Source organism: Littorina saxatilis, linkage group LG2 (genome assembly GCF_037325665.1).
Source record: "Littorina saxatilis isolate snail1 linkage group LG2, US_GU_Lsax_2.0, whole genome shotgun sequence".
Classification (NCBI taxonomy): domain Eukaryota; kingdom Metazoa; phylum Mollusca; class Gastropoda; order Littorinimorpha; family Littorinidae; genus Littorina; species Littorina saxatilis.
Window position 1 is genome coordinate 57343677 of NC_090246.1, and position 22118 is coordinate 57365794.

Sequence of the window (22118 nt, forward strand, 5' to 3'; positions counted from 1 at the left end):
CCGACCGACCCTATCGATTTGGCGCCGACCCAAAAACTTTTTTTTGATTTCAAAAAAAAAGAAAGAAAAAAAAAGAGGTAAAAATGCTAAAAAGAGACATTTGGCGTTTCTTTCTCTCCCTTTCTCTCTGTTTTATTTATACGTTAGTTTTGAAACATGTATTCATCAAATATAAGAAGTGAATGTTCAGCCAACATAGCATTTACAAAAAAACCAAAAAAAACAACAAAAAAAAACCTACCTACCTACCGACCCTACTTTTTTTGGTCATGTTACCCTAAACAGACAAATTTTTTTTTTTGGCCTTATATATTCAACCTACAAACTGCGACCTCATCTGTGATTAGATGGCCAAGCAATGCGTGGAATCTTTTATTCTAAAGCTCTACGGTTCGTTTCGACAAGCATTAAACGGATGAAATTAACCACATGCAGTTGATTTCAGTCTTCAGAAAACTGCAAACGCATCAATGCCTCCTGTTGTCGGTGTTTTGTACAGAAATCTCTTCCACACGATAGATTCGCTGATTGTCTCACTTCACAATAACAGATATTTTTCTTCACATAGGCTTACATGCGAACCAGTTTGGTTTCCTTTCAAGACGTCATTTGCACAAAATAGATTGTTTTAAAAGACTTTGACAGAATTTCTGAAACCATTCCTCTGTTACTCATCCAACGTATATCTGTTATTGTGTGGAGACATCATTCCTGGCAAAAACACTCTAAACAGTAGAGGAAAATCGAACAGTTAGTTCAGGAGATTAGTATTTCCCCGTGACTGCACTGGTGCTTAAAACACGAATCTGAGAAAACGGCGTCTAACGTATTCACAGGGATGTCAAATGTTATAAATCACTTTGAACATTCTCAACTTATTGCAAGGAAGAGAATGAAAAGGACACAAATAACATCACACAATGATTTCATCGTATTCAAAGTACCTAAAATGCTGAGAACACAAATGACGTCTTTGAACGTTTTGGGGCCAACATTTTGTGCCATCTCAAGCCCTAAATGCTTAATCCAGGATATTAGATTTTAGACCTCAAAGTGATTCAGGAGAAGAACAATCAATTATCATTGCTTCTGGAATTGCATAAATTCCCAAACAGACAGACTTCTAACGTTCTAAAATCCGTGAGAATCAAAAACAAGAATGTGAGTTGATGGAACGTTCAAATTTTGACAAAATAAGACATTCACAAATACATCGACTCAATGGTCTTTATAGTGGACAAACGGGTACATTATTTTGATGCGAATGCAACAATTAGATATAAGACATAACCGGGGATATGCGAAAGCTTTTTAGTTTTTATATTTAGTCAAGTTTTGACTAAATATTTTAACATCGAGGGGGAATCGAAACGAGGGTCGTGGTGTATGTGTGTCTGTGCGTGTGTGTGTGTGTGTAGAGCGATTCAGACTAAACTACTGGACCGATCTTTATGAAATTTGACATGAGAGTTCCTGGGTATGAAATCCCCGAACGTTTTTTTCATTTTTTTGATAAATGTCTTTGATGACGTCATATCCGGCTTTTCGTGAAAGTTGAGGCGGCACTGTCACGCCCTCATTTTTCAACCAAATTGGTTGAAATTTTGGTCAAGTAATCTTCGACGAAGCCCGGACTTCGGTATTGCATTTCAGCTTGGTGGCTTAAAAATTAATTAATGACTTTGGTCATTAAAAATCGGAAAATTGTAAAAAAAAATAAAAATTTATAAAACGATCCAAATTTACGTTTATCTTATTCTCCATCATTTTCTGATTCCAAAAACATATAAATATGTTATATTCGGATTAAAAACAAGCTCTGAAAATTAAATATATAAAAATTATTATCAAAATTAAATTGTCCAAATCAATTTAAAAACACTTTCATCTTATTCCTTGTCGGTTCCTGATTCCAAAAACATATAGATATGATATGTTTGGATTAAAAACACGCTCAGAAAGTTAAAACAAAGAGAGGTACAGAAACGCGTGCTATCCTTCTTAGCGCAACTACTACCCCGCTCTTCTTGTCAATTTCACTGCCTTTGCCATGAGCGGTGGACTGACGATGCTACGAGTATATACGGTCTTGCTGAAAAATGGCATTGCGTTCAGTTTCATTCTGTGAGTTCGACAGCTACTTGACTAAATATTGTATTTTCGCCTTACGCGACTTGTTTTTAAATTCTTCTTCTGTTATGCTGTTGTCGTGGTTTTGCTGTAGTGCCTGCGTTTCCCTTTTCGTACCAGGTTTGTGTATTGTGTGTGTTTTTGTGAGATAAAGAATTGTACATATCCATCTCTTTCTTTGTCCAGGCCGAAAAGAGCAGTTAGATCATCGATTTCAACAACACAACATGGAATAGGATGCACAAATCAGGCTTTCATCAAAAGTGGTTTTGCAATTTCATAGTTCAGCTGAGTGTGTTGTCATACGCATATGCACACCAGCAGAGAGGTTAGGAAATCACCAAAAGACGTTTTCGAAAGCCAAAAGCGCATGCACAGTCTTCTAAACTTCTCTCTTTGTCCCGGACTTCGTACAAAGTGAAGAGAATGCATCTCCACAACAGCTATTTTCAATGTTTATCTGATAGTGCGCATTAAATCACGATTCAGATTTCTTTCTCAGCATAACTCCACAACACCTGTTGTTGTCTTTGATGAGGCTATGTTGTTATCTTTTTTACGAGGACAGCTCCGCGTGGCAGGTTTTCAGCATGTTTGTGATCTTTGATGAGGTTCTGGTGTTAACTTTCTTGTTTACGAACTTTGTATTTTTTTCCAGAATAAATCCTGCACGGACACACGTGTTCCCCGCTGACCCTGACCCTGTGTTCGAGATTCTGTAACTTCTCTATAACTTTCAGCAGCGACCATTCGGAATTGGATTCTTCTATTTTTCTGTTATAAGCTATTCATGGTATAAACGTCAGGTCCTGTCGTCTCAGCAGAGTTTTTTCTCGACGGTCAAAACACACACACACACACACACACACACACACACACACACGCTCGCACCAGACAGACGCACATGCATGCGCGCGCACTATCACTAACGCTTCTATAAGTACGTACTCAAACATAGTCACAGTTACGGCTTCAATTATTGACGAAAAACGACTCTGCAAAAAAAGTTAACCGTAAGTGCAGATTGGAAACAGACAATCAACCTTGCTTCAAACAAATTGTAGAAAAATTAATGGCAAACCCAGCGGGACAAATAACATGTCAGTTTACAACGGATATATTGTTACTATTCTCCATTAGCTGAGAGTAGTTTAGATAACAAAAAGCCTGTCCCGCTGTCAGATGAACGCAGATAGAAACGTGCCAATCCTGCTGTGTTTTTAATAATATATGACTGGTTTTTGCCACAACGCCTCCCATTTTTATTCAGCTCCGGGTTCCCATTTGTTCCTATCCCTAAACGGACAATCAACCTTGCTTCAAACAAATTGTGGAGAAAATGAATGGCAAACCCACAGGGATAAATAACATGTAAATGAACAATGGATCCACTCTCCCTCGTCCCATTTGTTCCTAAAAGGCATATAGCATCCAAACTCCTTAAAAACTGTTCGTGTTACGATTTTGCAAAAGTATTATTTTGAAGTATAATTTTATTCGCCGGCGTTCTAAAACCAGGGAGAAAAATATCAAACAATATGATATTTCTTTCTTTTATCTATTCAATTCATGAGACAAGACAGGTTCAAATAATGCTGTTGGAAAGCGGCAATGTCTCTCCATTGCATACATGTAATAAGACAAAAAAATATTGATGAATTTTAAACATCTAAAAACTTGAAATGTTCCGATATTGCAGCAACATCGTTTGAAGTAGCTCTGCATCGGAGTCCAAGTAAAAGGAAGGCCTAGTTTAGTTGTGCAATATTACTTGATATTCATCAATTTAAAAACAGAATAAGTCCAAATATTACACCTTCAGGAGGACCAGCCGTAAAAAGGTTCATGAATATTCAAATGAATTGCTGGATGATATATTATTGTATCGTGGCGTAATCACAATAACATCGTTTCACCTGAGTGTAAGGTGTCTATGTCAATGATTGTTTACATAATTGGCTGTCTTGAAGTCTGACATTTTGCATTTGTTTGCCGTTTTGTGTGAGTTGCTTTGATATGATCGTATAATGCGCGATATCTCTCTCTCTCTCTCTCTCTCTCTCTCTCTCTCTCTCTCTCTCTCTCTCTCTCTCTCTCTCGCTCTCTCGCTCTCTCTCTCTCTCTCTCTCTCTCTCTCTCTCTCTCTCTCTCTCTCTTTTGCGTGTCTCTCCCTCCTCTCGTATTCCTTGTATGCATTTAAACATGTGTGCGTGTGGGTGTGTGAGTGTTTGCTCGTGCGCATGCGTGTGTGTGCGTACGTGTAAGTGTGCGTGTGTGTGCCCGCATATGCGTGTCCACGAACATTCGTGCTTTAAATAGTCGAAAATGCGTACATGTTTATTTGTTCAAGGATGAATTACGTCTTTGTCAATTTCTTTGCGCATAAAAAAACTCCATGTTTTTTGTTCGTCCAGAAATAAGGTTATCATCTGTTTTATTGATCTGCAGATCATAGTGCGATTGACAAACATCCGGTAATGACTAAGTGTGCACACATGTTTATCAGCAAATCAAAACACGGCAGCAGCACTTTACCTGTGGTTCGTAAAACAATGGCATACATTATCTAGTTACGGTACGGATGATCGAGTTTCAATCCAGAGAAGCATTAAAACTGGGGGCATTTTTTTTTCTTACATGTGCCGATATTTGTTGATTTTTTTGGTTTAATTGCTCGTCTGTAATCAACCGAGAATGGCAAAACAACGATGCTTGTTTTGAAACTGACAAGCGCTTAGCGATACTTCAGATAGTCAGGCTCAAAAAGATGTTATACCATTCAGCTTTAAAAAGAAAAAGAAAAAAAGAACTGGTCATATATGATGCTCTGACAGATAGATCTCCACTGGCACATTCAATTCTTTTTCGCAAATAAACGAAGGAGAGGATAGAAGGTATTAATTCAAACGCTTAAAACTCTTGCTTATTCCCAAACGCTACACAATACCCATTCTTACATACGAAGGAAGATTGTACACGTTTTTGTTGTTTTTTGTTTTTTGTTGTTGTTGTTGTTGTGTATTATTATTTTTGGAGGTTGTAGTTGTCAATAAGATCGATGACAGTGTTTAAATATACCAAATATTGCTTCCTGTCACAAAACTGTCGTAACACCTCCTTTAAAATGTACAATATTGTTTAAAAATTGCCAATAGATATGTTTTCGTCTACCTGACCCCGAAACAAATGTCGTATACGTGCATTTAAGAGGCAGTTACTTCAACATGGCGCAAACGTACGATGAGAGAGAGGGGGGTGCAAATTAGGGGAGAGAGAGGGGGTGGGGAGAGAGAATGAGAGAGAGAGAGGGGGAAGAGAGGGAGAGAGAGGGAAGTGGGTTTAGATTTAGATTCAACACTTTACTATAAAGGGATAAAGGTTTTCCAACATGTCCCTTATAGCTATAAATGTCGAGCGTAGGAGAGAGGAAGAGAGAGAGGGACCGAAAAGAAAGAAAGAGAGAAAGACAAGACAAGACAAGACAAGACAAGACAAGACAAAATCTTTATTATCGAGGGTAATAGATAAGCAAGAATATATGCTGTTTTACATCCACCCCTCGCCCTAGAATAGGATGAACTAGAAAATTAGAAATATATCATTAAAGAATGTACACATTATAACTGTACGTACAGATAAAAAGATGACAAACACTTCACCACATTTTGATTACATGGTCAATCCGTGAAAAAAAATACTGACTCAAATAAGGCATCATAAGTAAAACAAAATTAAGTAACTTAATTGAGATCTGAATAATATTACATTTTTCACACGTATATATATATAATCATTAAATGAACTGATGAACACATTCATCACTTGTTCTTTTGCATTATGTGTGACACGAAATGTTTTTTGTAGCTGTGTGTATTTGTGTTATGTTTAAGAAAAAATGGCAGTGAGTTCCACAGGACCACACCTGAATAGAGGACAGAGAAAGAGAGAGAGAACAAAAAGAGAGAGAGTGAGTGTGGTGGGGAGCGAGAAATTCGAAAGATAAAGAGAGGGGATAAGCGAAAAAGGAAGATTGAGATAGAGAGAGAGAGAGAGAGAGAGAGAGAGAGAGAGAGAGAGAGAGACAAGAGAGAGACAGTGCGAAAGAGAGAGAGAGAAGGAGAGAGAGAGAGAGAAGGAGAGAGAGAGAGAGAAGGAGAGAGAGAGAGATAAGGAGAGAGAGAAAGAATGAGAGAGAGAAGGAGAGAGAGAAGGAGAGAGAGAGAGAGAGAAGGAGAAAGAGAGAGAAAAGGAGAGAGAGAGAGAGAAAGAGAAAGAAGGAGAGAGAGAAGGAGAGAGAGAGATAGAAGGAGAGAAAGAGAGAGAGAGATAAAGAGAGAGAAAGAAAGAAGGAGAGAGAGAAGGAGAGAGAGAGAGAGAGATAGATAAGGAGAGAGAGAGAAAGAAGGAGAGAGAGAGAAGGAGAGAGAGAGAGAGAGATAGAAGGAGAGACTCAGACTCAGACTCAGACTCAGAACTTTATTACAAAAGGATAAAGGTTTTAGGCAAAGCCTATTCTTCCAACCTGTCCTTTATACAACACATAAAGACAGACGCACATTACAAATATAAATTCAATCATATAAAATACAGAAATGCATTGTACAGAATGCAACACAATGTGCATTTAAGGAATTACATAAGGAGAACTCAAAAAATTACAAAATTACATTGACATAGTTATACCTTTCATTTGGGAATAAGTTGCTCCGATCAGCTACACATCCGTTAACATTAGTACAAAATGTTTAACAAAATAACAATCGAACAAGACATTTCATTCACGAATGATGTGTGAACGTGACTGTCTCTTAAACATTTTCACTGAAGTTGCATTTCTTATCTGTTGGGGTAAGGAGTTCCAGAGAAACGCTCCCGAGAAGGCTAAGCTCGATTTGTAGAGGTCTATGCGAGGTATAGGAGGGATGATTTTTTGGGACCCATATCTTTTTGTGGCATGTTTGAAATGTGATTGCAAATATTTAGGACAGTCGTCATTTAGAATTTTATACATGAACACCGCCTTGATTAACGTCAACTGATCTTTCAAGGGGAGGAAATTCAAGAGCTTTAGTTTATCATCCGTGGACCTATTCAAATCATGCAGAATAAGTTTTGCAGCTCGGCGATGCAGGGAATTGAGTCTTTTTAAATGAACATCGCTGCAGTTATCCCAAAGTGTCGATGCGAAGTTTATATGAGGCATTATGTGGGCGTAATAGAACATTTTGAGTGCTGCAGAATCAGCGTAATGCCTTAATTTAGATAACAGGTACAAATTTGTTGATACTAGTTTGCAAATATTACTCAAATGAGTTTGCCATTTCAACTCTTGACCAATGGTAACACCCAATAATCTATGTTCCCTAACTTGCTTTACTTGAGTTGAACCAACTGACAGTTGTAATTGTGAAGGACTTAATTGGTGTTTTTGTCTCGTCGTTATCACCATACTCTTTGTTTTAATCGGATGAATGATCATTGCATTAGAAACGCACCACTCAGTGATTTCATCCACACTTGTTTGAAGAGAAGAGTTGACGGATTCCAAAGATTTTTGACTGGTGTGAACAGAAGAGTCATCCGCGAAGAACTCACATCTAACTTTTTCATCGGACACATGAAGGGGTAAATCATTTATATAAATACAGAACAAGATAGGTCCTAATACAGACCCTTGAGGGACACCACTTCTGACAAACTCATTTGACGAAGTTTTACAGTTAATGGATACATACTGTTTCCGTTTTGAAAGATACGATTAAAAAAAGGCACAGGCTGAGTCGTCTTTTAAATAGCACTTTAATTTCTTTAGTAGAAGTGAGTGATCTACTAGGTCAAAGGCTTTCTTAAAGTCCAAAAACAACGCTCCCGTTATGTCTGCTTTGTTTATTGCTGACAGCCAAGTCTCGCATAAAGAGCTTAAGGCGGTCTGGCAGGAATGCTTAGAGCGGAATCCAGACTGAAAAGGATAAAACAGATTCATTTGTTCCATATATGCCAGTAGGTGTTTTTTGCATGTGCTTTTCTAAGGGTTTAGATAGAACAGGTAAGAGGGAAATAGGTTTAAAGTTGTTTGGGTCTGTAAGATCCTTATTTTTTGGAAGTGGTAATACTTTTGCACACTTTAAAATAGAAGGGAACACGTTTTGTTGTATGCTTAGGTTATAAACATAAGTTAGGGAATCGACAATGTAAGGTAAAGCAAGTTTTAGCAACTTGACTGGAATCTTGTCTGGACCCATTGACTTCTTATTCGCCATTTGTTCTACCAGTTTTCCTACTTCGTGCACTGAGATTGGAGGAATAGAAAACGTGTCAGTTTGAGTCAACTTTTGTCCACAGAATGTTTTTAATTTTTCAAAACAATCATCCGTATCAAGGGAATCATTCTGATTGACAAGATTTTAGGTTGTCTGCTAGCGAAATGAAGTGTTTGTTAAAATCATTTGGAGATATTTGTGAATGAGTATTGGTTGATCCCTTCCTAGATTTATCAAGAATTTCATTCACTGCTCGCCAGATTGTAGCTGTATCCCTTTTTTCAGAAATCAGTTTATTAAAATATTCTGCCTTTGCTTGTCTCACTGTGTCTAAAACTTTATTTTTTTGCAGTTTATACTCTGTTTTCATGTTGCGCTCTTTAAAATAATCACGCATCGCCATAGCCTCGATAATGTCTGAGGTTAACCAAGGGGGGAGCTGGGGATGTTTCACTCTATGCTGACGTAGTGGTGCGTGTTTATCAATTATTGAACACAAAATATGGTGAAAAATATTGCAAGCGCCCTCTGCGTCACTGCAATTGAATACGCTATAAAACGGGGCTTGGTTAAAGGCATATGTACGCGCTCCCGTGTTTACAAAGTGTAGTTTGCCCATAATCGATGTCAAACGCACCATAAGACCATATAATGACGATATGTCACCATGCGCGGACCATAATACATGCATTACAGCTTGTTCTAGCCTCTGAAAAAGTGAGGATGTCAACAAAGCCGCGGTGTTAGCTCCCTTGCATCAACGTTACATGTGTTGCCAAATCTATAAATAGGACGATCCAGATCAAAATGAAAATTAACATATCTCAACATTGAAGGGGTCCTAGACCACAATATTTTGCAGGGAACTTAATTTAGCATGTCTCCAGCTGTTGGTAAAGCAATTAGCGTGTATAGTCATCGAGTACATATGCCTTTAAGGTCGAAGAAAAAGGCAGATTCATCAAAATACTTGAAACTTCTGTATTCGATTGTTGTGTGGCCTTTATGACGTGATTTTGGCAATCTAAGAGAAATCGAGCAAAAAACAGAATGATGGTCACTAAAACTGGAATGCACTACTTGCGCATTTGCAACGATATTCTTACTATCAGTGTAAATATGATCAATCAGGGTTGATGAAGTATTTGTTTCTCTTGTCAGGGGTTTTAACCAGCTGATGAAGACCAAACAGAGCAGTGGTTGAGCACCACGTTGTTTGAGGCCTGAGTAGGTTAATGTTAAAATCGCCAAGCAATACAACATTCTCGTCACGAGCCTTCACTCTGTCCATCATAGAAACAAAATCATCAATCCACCTTGACGTTTCAGCAGGGTTACGATACACATAGCCAATAAGCAAGGGAGAGGATTTGTCATGTTTTAGTTCCAACCACATACATTCAACATTTTCATCTTCAAGATCAGTTCTACGTTTGACAATCCCAGCAATGGACTGATGAACATAAAGAGCGATGCCTGTTTGGCCTACTCGTGCATTGTCCCGTCGTAAAACCGAATAATTCGGAATGTTAACAAGGCTGTCTGAGATACGCGAATCTAGACGCGTTTCACTTACACCGAAGAGCTGTACCAGCTCTGGTTGCTGGTTTAGCAATACACAGACATCGTGTACTTTGTTGACTAAATGATAAATATTTACATGCCCTATACGGAGAACAGTGTTTGGTGTTGTTGACATTAGGACGAAGTGCAATATTGTAACAAACAGCAGTAGATAATAAAGCAAGGAAAATCCGGAAATATGAGTATCCGGAGCAGTCAAGACAACAGTTCTAGTATATCATAAACGCACAAGGATTTCTCCAAGTAAATGTCAAGATTCCCACAACACGAATTATAGTTGCTATTTAGAACAGGATGATACAGGATGAGATAGCAGCACACAAAGGTATGCAATCAAAAATAAAGAAACAAATTGTTGCTTAGAAATGAAGGGTGACCGAACAAAAGGTAAAGCAAATCCCACAACAAACAATGGGATACTAGATAATATAAGCTTAAATGCAAGATGAACAACACGTTCACAGAAATTAAAGAGACCAGCCGCTTTCTTTGCGGATGAAAATAAGCCAATGGCTTCAGGGCACGACACATACAATGCCGTCACTATAGCGTGATAGTGATAAGTTTAGACACACAGAATCGTCACGGTAACTCACTTGCCCTTTTGAGTTCAGGAACTCGAACGGGCGCACAAAATATTAAGGTAGTGAACGATTTAGACACTCGCCCTCCTGGGTCGAGGACACGAACGGGCGCACAAATAACAAATTAGTGCACGATCTACACACTTGCCCTCCTGAGCTGAGGGAATCTTACCCTTTGCAGGAGAATGCACAGATAACTATTATTGTTCACGAGAAATCTCCATGAGTCAAGTGGCCATGAGCATTGAGTTCAATGCTAGTTAAGTTGTTACATAGTTTCTACATAATTATGTTCCGCCTAGGAAGTGGACGTACGTAGGGCAAAACGTAGGACTCCTGTTTCCTGGTTGAGTCTCTCTCTCTCTGTCTCTCACGCAAACGAACTGCCCCCCCCCACACACACACACACATACGTACGTATGCACGGGTATGCACGCGTAAGAGTAATTTTCATACCTGCACATATGCGCACATACATACATACACACCCACACCAAACACCCACACACACACACACACACACACGCACGCACACACACACACACCCATACATACACCCATACATACATACATACATACATACATACATACATACATACATACATACATACATACATACATACATACATACATACATACATACATACATACATACATACATACATACATACATACATACATGCATACATACATACATACATACATACATCTCTCCCAGCAAGCATAGAGAGAATGAGAGAATGAGAGAATGAGAGAGAGAAGGAGAGAGAGAGAGAGAGAGAGAGAGAGAGAGAGAGAGAGAGAGAGAGAGAGAGAAGGAGAGAGAAGGATAGAGAGAAAGAGAGACAGAAAGACACAGAGGGAGACAGAGCATCTAAAAAGCACACAATTTTGTATATTGCAATATATAGCTAGAAGTTACAGACCTCAGTTTGCATTATCTCGTCAAGCTAAGGCAGAGTTCCAAAAGCAGAACAAATGGCTCTACCTCCTACCTAGCCCTAATCCTTCCAGAACTAAGAGAAAACAGCATGTTCCAAGTTAGCTGTTCATTGCAGCAGGCTGTACCTACTAAACACTTGTTCTAGAAAATGCTGCAAGAAAATAAGATAACCGAAAGCTTAAAAAAAAGGAAAAAAAAGAAAACATGCACGGAATCATGTTGCAAAAAAGGAACAGAGAGTGAACGTGGAAAAGAGAGAGAGGGGGAGGGAGAGAGAGAAGGAGGGAGAGAGTGAGGAGGAGATAGTGAGAGAGAGAGGGAGGGAGTGAAAGGGAGAGAGAGAAAGAGGGAGAGGAAGAGAAAGAGGTAGAGAGAGAGAGAGGGAGGGAGTGAAAGGGAGAGAGAGAAAGAGGGAGAGGGAGAGAAAGAGGTAGAGAGAGAGAGGGAGGGAGTGAAAGGGAGAGAGAGAAAGAGGGAGAGGGAGAGAAAGAGGTAGAGAGAGAGAGGGAGGGAGTGAAAGGGAGAGAGAGAAAGAGGGTGTAGTCAAGTGGCGTATCCAGTCTTTTTGTGTAATTATCTCCTGCCCGACTCAGTTGCCTCCCCTGTCTATTATCTTCCCCTGACCCAAGTTGTGTCTCCAGCTAGGATTATTGTGTGTTTACTATCGTAGGGTAGACTCTTGACCGGATTCCTTTCTAACCTCTTATCTCAGATTTAGGTGGTCGTTAGGTAATGTGCCGCCAGACTGTCTCGGTATCGTTGGACGGCGTTTTGTCAAGTGGGTGTCATTTCTTTTGACAGGGTACAATTATAGAAGATGCCAGGTAGCTTGGAGGTGTTAGTCTCTTACCCCCCCCCCCCCCCCTTCTGTGTATCAGCTTTGACACTACTTGTAATATTTCCGGTGTGTGACACCCCTGTAACGATTTCATGCCTCGGTACCGATCCCTTCCATTGGGCAGGCAATCTTAAGACGACGCCCCCCGTTGTCTGACACCGGGTATCTTTCCTATTGGCTATTGGGAATCGGAGTTGACCAGCCTTTAAAAGGGAGAGCATTAGACTAGAGGAGAGAACGCGATTTGTGATATACTGAGCTGTGTGCTGCTCGATTGTGTCGGTTGACGTGAACGGTCGAAGTGCTGACCATATTTGTCGCGAAGTTGTAATCAGTCGACTTGTGGTGTTAGATTCCGATACCTGTGCTCTTGTGTTTACGTTTCACTGAGTGTGCTCACTGAGGAGAATCTACACTGCTTTCTGGTGTTAACTTTCTGGTGTTAACTTTCTGGTGTTAACTTTCTGGTGTTAACTTTCTGGTGTTTGCTTTCTGGTGATACGTTAAGTAAAAGTCACGTTATCGCAACCTCTGTCTTGGCGTCTCATTTATGCTTCCTGGCCTATTCCCCCCCTTCCACTCCACCCTATCACATCTGGCGCATGCGAGCAGGATTCAGGAAGTAGAGACGCCGTAGTTTAACACCAGAAAGCAGGGGTAGCAGTGTAGGAGGTACTCGGCGTATCCAAGATGGCGGTCGACGGGGTTCCTAGACCCCAGTGGCAGATGTTCTCCCCTCCCAGGCTCCCCCTCTTCACTAGCAGCAAAGATGGCTGTCTGCTAGACGACTACGTCACAGAGGCTCGTCGCATCATTGCCCACTTCAACCTGGAGGCGCTGGGCGGCGAGGCTGCTGAATGGCTGATCCAGTCACTTGCTGGGCCTGCCAAGAAGGAGATCAACCTGCACCCCCCTCAGGCGACTGCCACGGCTGACCTTGTCTTGACCATCCTGCAGGACACATTTGGAGACCACGCCAGCATTTCTTCACTGCTTTCATCGTTCTACAACATCTGCCAGAGCCAAGAGGAGGGCATTCTCTCATATGCCCACAAGTTGCAGGCTCTGCAGGTGAAGACGAATGCTGTTGTTGCCGGTACGGTTTCCGATGCTGCACTTCGTGATCGATTCATGCACGGACTGTTCTTGCCTGCAATGAGACGCGACCTCATGCGCTTTGTGAGAGGGCGCGAGGCTGTCCCTTTTGCGGCAGTCCGTGCAGAAGCTCTCAGGTGGATGAGGGAAGATTTCGAGGTGGTGACGAAGCAACAACCACAAGCAACAGAGAGCAGCACTGAGGTACGCAGCCTGCAATTACAAGTCAGCGAACTCGCCATCAAGTCAGCAGAGCTTCGAGCTGCCTTGCACCAACGCCCGCCGGCTGCCTCTCGTCAACAGCAACCGTTCGCGAAGCCACGTTGTTGGCTTTGCAACCGCCACGGGCACCTACAGAGCAGGTGCCCTACCAAGCGTCATGGGAGTCAACAACCGTTGTCATGGAGACAGCCCAGTGAGCTACGTGTAGACCAGCAGTCAACATCCATCAAGCAACCGCCCCGCGAGCAGAGCAGTCAGACAGAGGAGGTTGTGACTGCTCAGGAACAGCTGACGTCGAAGCACGAGGCCTCCATTGACAGCTTAGAGACCCGACTGAAGAAGGAACTGGAGGCCAAGCAACAGTTACAGGATGAACGCTTCCAGAAGGATTTAGAAATACGCCAACTTAGAGAGCGGTTAGTCTTCAAGTGTGAAGAGGTGTCAATTGAGCGGAAAGCAGCAGGACACATTCGCAAAGACCTAGAAGCGTTGTTGCAACAGCAGCTCACAGAGAAAGAGCATCGGCTTGCGACAGCCCCAGCCCCCGTAGAGCCTCACGACGCTGACCCGATAACATTGTCTCTCGTCAACAGCAACCATCCGCGAAGCCACGTTGTTGGCTTTGCAACCGCCACGGGCACCTACAGAGTAGGTGCCCTACCAAGCGTCAAAGAGATCAACAACTGCTGTCATGGAGACAGCCAAGTGAGAAACATGTGAGTCAGTCAACATCCATCACGCAACCTCTCCGTGAGCAAAGCTGCCAGACAGAGGAAGAGCATCAGAATGTGACACTGCCAGTCCCCGTGCAGCTACACGACACTCAGCAGGTCACATTTTGGGATTCCATGCTCAATCTTGCCCCTTTACCCCAAGTCCCTGCTACCCCAACATTCCCTGACCGAGGCACTGTCTACATGGCACGCCCTGTCTTCCCCCCACCCGTCCAGCCTCATCCGGTGCAGCCAGCGGCCCCCGCACCTGTTCTACAGGCCCAGGTGCTTCCAGTGCCAGTACTGCGAGTCCAAGACCAGCCTCTGGCTAGAGACCCAGAACCTCTGGTCCCTCCTCCAGCTGCTGTGCCTGTGCGCCGCTCACAGCGTATACGGCAGAGATTGTCGTCGTTCTGAGCAGTCATGGGATTAACTTGATTTTATTTATTTTGAACAGACGGATTTGTGTGAGTACTAAGTGTGCCGCTGTCGTAACCCCGCCATCCGTCTACAGTGAACAGTCAGGAAAACAATGTGCTGCTGTCATGTGGGCAATGTGTCATTTGTGAGACTTTTCGTGTTCTGCTAAGAGACTATGTACACTATGATTATTGATTGCCTGTTGTATTGTGTCTTGTATGAATGGGTTGGGTGACTGTGCGTGTCATCCGTTACCGTTTCTGATTTTATTTGTTGTTTCACTTGGGTGAACTTGTGTTTGATTTATAGATGTCATTTTCAGCATTCCCGAGGCGCTGTACCTGCGAGGACGCAGTTGGTATAGAGCTGGGGGGGATGTAGTCAAGTGGCGTATCCAGTCTTTTTGTGTAATTATCTCCTGCCCGACTCAGTTGCCTCCCCTGTCTATTATCTTCCCCTGACCCAAGTTGTGTCTCCAGCTAGGATTATTGTGTGTTTACTATCGTAGGGTAGACTCTTGACCGGATTCCTTTCTAACCTCTTATCTCAGATTTAGGTGGTCGTTAGGTAATGTGCCGCCAGACTGTCTCGGTATCGTTGGACGGCGTTTTGTCAAGTGGGTGTCATTTCTTTTGACAGGGTACAATTATAGAAGATGCCAGGTAGCTTGGAGGTGTTAGTCTCTTACCCCCCCCCCCCCCCTTCTGTGTATCAGCTTTGACACTACTTGTAATATTTCCGGTGTGTGACACCCCTGTAACGATTTCATGCCTCGGTACCGATCCCTTCCATTGGGCAGGCAATCTTAAGACGACGCCCCCCGTTGTCTGACACCGGGTATCTTTCCTATTGGCTATTGGGAATCGGAGTTGACCAGCCTTTAAAAGGGAGAGCATTAGACTAGAGGAGAGAACGCGATTTGTGATATACTGAGCTGTGTGCTGCTCGATTGTGTCGGTTGACGTGAACGGTCGAAGTGCTGACCATATTTGTCGCGAAGTTGTAATCAGTCGACTTGTGGTGTTAGATTCCGATACCTGTGCTCTTGTGTTTACGTTTCACTGAGTGTGCTCACTGAGGAGAATCTACACTGCTTTCTGGTGTTTGCTTTCTGGTGTTAACTTTCTGGTGATAACTTTCTGGTGTTAACTTTCTGGTGTTTGCTTTCTGGTATACGTTAAGTAAAAGTCACGTTATCGCAACCTCTGTCTTGGCGTCTCATTTATGCTTCCTGGCCTATCCCCCCCTTCCACTCCACCCTATCACAAGGGAGAGGGAGAGAAAGAGGTAGAGAGAGAGAGGGAGGGAGTGAAAGGGAGAGAGAGAAAGAGGGAGAGGGAGAGAAAGAGGTAGAGAGAGAGGGAGGGAGTGAAAGGGAGAGAGAGAAAGAGCGAGAGGGAGAGAAAGAGGTAGAGAGAGAGAGGGAGGGAGTGAAAGGGGGAGAGAGAAAGAGGGAGAGGGAGAGAAAGAGGTAGAGAGAGAGGGAGAGGGAGGGAGTGAAAGGGGGATAGAGAGAGAGAGAGAGGGGGGAGAAAGAGGGAGAGAGGGGGGAGAGCAAGAGAGAGAGAGAGAGTGACGGTCAAAGGGAGAGAGAGAGGGGGCGGGGAGGGGGGGGCGAGGGAAAGGGACACGAAGTGGGGCCGGGGACATATATTAACAGAGCGGTGCATGGAAAGAGAGAGCGTCTGAACAAAATGTAGATTGACAAGAAAGGGAGAACGAAACACACGGACAGAGATACAAAAGGACAGAAACACAAAAACACAGACACCAGAAAATATTCAATGTACTGGAAAATTACTTGAATATAGAAAATATATAGGCATGCCATACCGTCACCTGGGCTGCATAATTGAACTGAGAATGAGACCGACGGACAGACAAACAAACAGCCTGAAAGAAAGCCAGACAGACAAACAGACAAAAACACAGACAGCAGAAACCATTCACTCAAAAACGTTTAGACTCTGACACAACAAATAAGCAACCATAGCATCACTTTCAAGATCGGTATGATTGACAGAAACGGAGAACGAAACACACGGAAAGACGGACAGACAGCCCATACATAAAAACCACAAGCCGCAGACTTTTCAATGAACAAAATATGCAGAAAAATCAAAAACACTGCCTTATTATGGTCTGTGTATGATTGACAGTAATGGAGAGCGAGACATACGGACAGACAGGCAGACAAACACAAAATCACAAAGAGCAGAAACCATGCATTCATTAAAAACAAAAAAGTATCATTATGTAGAAGAAAAAAACGATACCATCATAATATTATAATATCATAATCTCAGAAACCGAAACGAATAACGAAACAGGACAGACCGATAAACAAACAGCCAAACAGGCAGGCAGATAGGCAGACAGACAAACAGACAGAAAGACAGACTAGACAGACAGACAGATACACACACACACACACAGACAGACACACAGATAGGCAGAAACACAGACAGACAGACAGGCAAACAGACAGACAAAGGCACTCATAAAGCGACAAAAAAAGCAAAAAAGTCAACACCCTTACCATCATCTGGTCTTGTATGATCCACTCCACTCAGTCGGGATGCAAACACAGTCTTGCCAAACACTGAGGTAAAACCGCGGCGTGTGTACGTGTGTCTGTTAGCAGTTTGGACACACCATCTGTCTCACTATCCCTCCCTGGGAATTTTCCCAGCTCCAATCACTCGCTATATTACGCTGTGTGGGATTCTCTCTCGATGCACGTCAATACTATTTTTTCCCCCACTCGCAAAGTGTCGCGCGTTCAGATTTTGAAAGGTTTCACACAATCAGACATTCCGGAAAACACAGAGTCTCTGGAGGGATAACGTCAGTGAAAAAAGAGCTTCGAATGTAATTGGAAGCGGGAGAGGGAGTGTTTTTGGATTAAAAAAAAATGTTTTGGATGAAAATTGGGGATTCGTAGGAGCGCTAGCGAAGAGAATTTTGAAGCAACTTCACGAACACACACACACACGAGCATGAAATAATAATTATGTTGTTCCTCCTTTGGGATTTCGTGTTTATGTGGATGGCGCGACCGAATTTCACAAATGACAGTGCAATCTGAAGTCATCAGTCGCTGGATTATGTAAGTGTCACACACATCTCATCAGTCCGTAATCGTATCTTTGTCTTTAGATCCGTCTCTGCTACCTTGAAGCCATTATCTGTATATCCGCACTGCTTCTTGAAGACTGCCTCTCTGTTGAACTTCCAAGACTTGTCTCGCCTTTATAGCTCCCAGAGATGAGTTACTGCATGTGTTCCCTCTTCGCTTCTTATTCTTCTTCTTCTTCTTCTTTTTTATACTGTCTTTCTTTTTTTCCTTTTTTTTTTTTTACTCGCTTAAAGCAGCCTTGTGTTGCTTCATCAAGTTCTGAAAATGGACTTGAAAATTTACGAGCATCGCGTGCCCGTGTCCCATTAATGAACTGATCAGGCGGTTGTTTGTGTCGAGACTTGTTATCAACAGGGTTTTTATGTGCTTAGCACTCCATTTGTCTCTCGATGCCGCATCCGATAGGCACAAGTTCATAAATCTGCATTAAAACCACCGCCGCCTCAATGATGTTCCGTAACCATGGATGAGAGACTGTCAACAAGCATTGACCGAAATCTTGTGTCCGGAAAAGCGACAGAAGTGAAATTGCTGCCGTTCTACATTCAGAGACCATCCGGCCACCAGCTGCGCCGAAGGGGTCGAATCCAATCACTTCATCCCATAATGGGCGACCCCACAATAACTGACCCCATAATAGACGACACTAAACGTATCCCATACATGACGCTGAAGGGGTCGAATTCGACCACTTCCATCCATAATGGTCAACCCAAAAATTGGCAACACCATAACCAACGACGCTAAACGAACACCATATATAACGCCGAAGGGATCAAACTTAACCACCTCAATCCTTAATTTGCAACCCCGCAATCAATAACCCCATAAATGAATCAGGAGATGCTTTGTTTTAGCAATCCATGGTGTGACAAAATCCTAAAAATAAAGGGCGATGCTTGCATTTAACGATCACTCGTATGACACGCTTTTCCAACATCGATCAAAGCAACAGCTTTTTTTTTTTTTGCACTGATTTGCATCATACGAACCTCCCTCGCGCAGATGATTGATCAATCCAACCTTCTCAAAGACAGAGTCGCAAATATGAAGCGATCGCTAAACAAAATTCCGCCGCCCTTTGTATGAAAGAGTCGCTTATAGCGTCACCCATCATGGGACCGCTATTTGCGGGTTTGTCCATTCTGGGCATTCGACCACGTCCGCGCCAGTTAATGATTCCACACTGCAATCTCTATGATTGCGCGCACCAAGAGAGGGAGGGGATGGGATACAAAGGAAAAACAATTGAACATATCTGCCATGCATGGTCTTTAACATATCCCATGGGTCATAGCGCTGCTCTAGGACCGTGGCCAACCGATCATATGTGATGGGTTTAGCGCGGGAGATCAAAAAGCTCTTGTCGATTTTTATTTTCAACGCCTACGGACGCATTTCCTTAATTCCTCGGCTGAATAACTAAAACATCATATTGTTGTTAGTTGACAATGTGATGAGGGTATCAGGCTGCCGCATTTTATAGTGTTACCCAATTATTTTATTCAGGGGGGGTGTGCATGGATTTCGCAATTATTTCCCTTGTGCTTTTAGTCTGCACCGGACATTATAGCAATGGATCGCGTGGAGGTAGCGACAAGCAGAAAACAGTTTTTACGAGTATGATAAAGTAGCAACATCATTATTACATTGTGTTTGTGAGTGTGTGTGTGTACCGTCTGCTAATGTATCAGTCTTGGCATGTGTCATTCCGTGGAAGTATTACTCTGCATGCCTGTTGTTACACATTATTTTACCTCTTTTTCAGAGGAGAATGGATATTTTACACCGTAATGATTTACTATAAACGATGTTTAATCTCATGTTTAGTCTTAATATGCATTTGTGCAATATCGTTTTATAATTGTGAGGCAGGCATAAAGGCACATTTCTGTTTAGACAAAAGTAAAAAGTTGTAAGCACATTGCAAGATTCTATACCTACCATTGTTTATCAGCTCTTTGTGAGCTGTCAGTTCTGATTATGAATTATAAGGTACGCTGCTCTTACGTTGTTACCTTTCTTAATGTGACATATGTCAGGGATCGGGCAGAGTCCGGCGTATTTTAGTGGTCGGGTATTGTAAGTGGTTTTAGTAGCCAGTCGTATTTCAGTGTTCGGGCATAGTCGGGATAATTTCAGTGGCCGGTCGTATTTCAGTGTTCGGGCATAGTCGGGATAATTTTAGTGGCCGGTCGTATTTCAGTGTTCGGGCATGGGCGGAATAATTTAAGAGGCCGGTCGTATTTCAGTGTTCAGGTATGATCAGGCGCATTTTACTGGCCGGTCGTATTTCAGTGTTCGGGTATGATCAGGCGCATTTTAGTGACCGGTCGTATTTCAGAGTTCGGGAATCATCAGGCGCATTTTACTGGCCGGTCGTATTTCAGTGTTCGGGTATGATCAGGTGCATTTTAGTGACCGGTCGTATTTCAGTGTTCAGGTATGATCAGGCGCATTGTAGTGACCGGTCGTATTTCAGTGTTCGGGTATGATCAGGCGCATTTTAGTGTCCGGTCGTATTTCAGCGTTCGGGCATGGTCGGGATAATTCTAGTGGCCGGTCGTATTTCAGTGTTCAGGCATGGTCAGGTGCATTTTAGTGGCCTATCTATTGCGTTTTCGCGGATTTTGCAGTGGAAGCTATGTCTATTACAATCCTATTGGGAGCTAAATTGTTCGTAAGCTAAAAAAAAACAAATAAAACCGAGCAAGTCGTTAATGCAATACTTCTTACACGTTTTGTAGCTGGGATAACAGGATGGGGGCTGCTGATGTAACCCGGCCGGTCACACTCCAACATCATATCCCGCCCTTTTCCGGTCCGGCCACAGTTTATGATGACGTATGGTGTGTGACGCCATCAGTCGATCGATGTGCGCGGAAGAGATGGTGATGGCGTACAAGATTCATGTGGCCGGTGATACAGCACGCCAGAACTTGTCACATCGCACTAATTTGTTCCCCGGGCGGACGAGTATGAGTGAAGAATCTCTCCTGATTGCAAAAATGTCTGTCAATGGTACTTTTTTGTTTTCAAACGAGTTTTATTTTTAGTGTGACGTCGGTCTGGTTTGCAAAGAGAAAGTTCATCCAGACTCGTTCAAAACTTGAAGAGGAGATATGTTTGCGGCTGATCAACGCCGCTGAGTGGTAACTGATAACAACAAATACACGCGAGGATGACGAAGACGATGATGTTGGTGCTGCTACTGCTGGTACTGTTGCTTCTGCTGCTGTTGGTGAGGACGACTACGACGACGTCAATAATGATGACGATGACAATGACGATGATGACGATGTCACACACACACACACACACACACACACACACACACACACACACACACACACACACACACACACACACACACACAAACTGGGTGAACAAAACAAAATAACCAAAAACATTGGACATGGCAACACTTCCACAAGAACTTGTGTTTTACAAAAAAGAACAAAAATAATTCTCTGTAACTATGATTTATTGCAGAAGCGTAAGTCATAGTAACAACAAAAACTCGTTTACAGCTGTATTAACATTCTTATTCAAATGGACACTCCTAAAAACTCCTTTTTTGAAAACATGCAAGCTTTATTTAGACATGTTTGCACCTTTATATCAATTTTGCCTGTGGTCACGTGCTAAAGTCTACAACAACGTGGGGATGCTGAGGTTAATTTGAAACGCAATACAAAAAATATTATTCAACTGTTGTTGACAGTTGGTGATTTTCATGGCAATTTAAGCAAATGTTATCCAACCACCTAAATTTATATTAAACATACTATATGGATATGACATGGCATACATCGGTAGTCGGTCAATATATATGCTAGTTATGTGACATATCTCGGTAGATAATCGCGCTTGCTGACAGTCTGCGCGTTTTGCTGGGGCACGAAGTTCACTTCACAACACTTTCAGTCATAATTATAATGCTGACTTTAAAAACACAGTCGTTCACACGTAAAATAGTCCTGCTTATGCAATATCTCAGATGTGCCCAGGCTTTTACACGGGAAAAGAGCACCCCCCCCCCCCCCTTAAACGCTTACAAAAGAAAACACACCTTTACCCATTCAAACACACAGACAGACACACAGGCTTAGTGAATAACAGACAAAAAATTGATGACAGACACTCACACGGGCACGTCAACCACCAATGAAGTGAGATGATTTTGTCCC

The 22118-nt window shown here is 42.4% G+C and overlaps 1 protein-coding gene across 1 annotated transcript in view; it reads right to left on the reverse strand.

The window, feature by feature from the left end:
• LOC138959341 (allatostatin-A receptor-like) overlaps positions 1 to 18784 on the reverse strand; it is a 35952-nt gene extending 17168 nt beyond the window's left edge. Inside the window, exon 1 of the mRNA XM_070330769.1 lies at positions 17329 to 18784. Within this exon, the coding sequence (XP_070186870.1) occupies positions 17329 to 17334 (6 nt within the window). The 5' untranslated portion in view covers positions 17335 to 18784. The remainder of the gene's footprint in view (positions 1 to 17328) is intronic.
• Positions 18785 to 22118: the final 3334 nt, after the last annotated feature.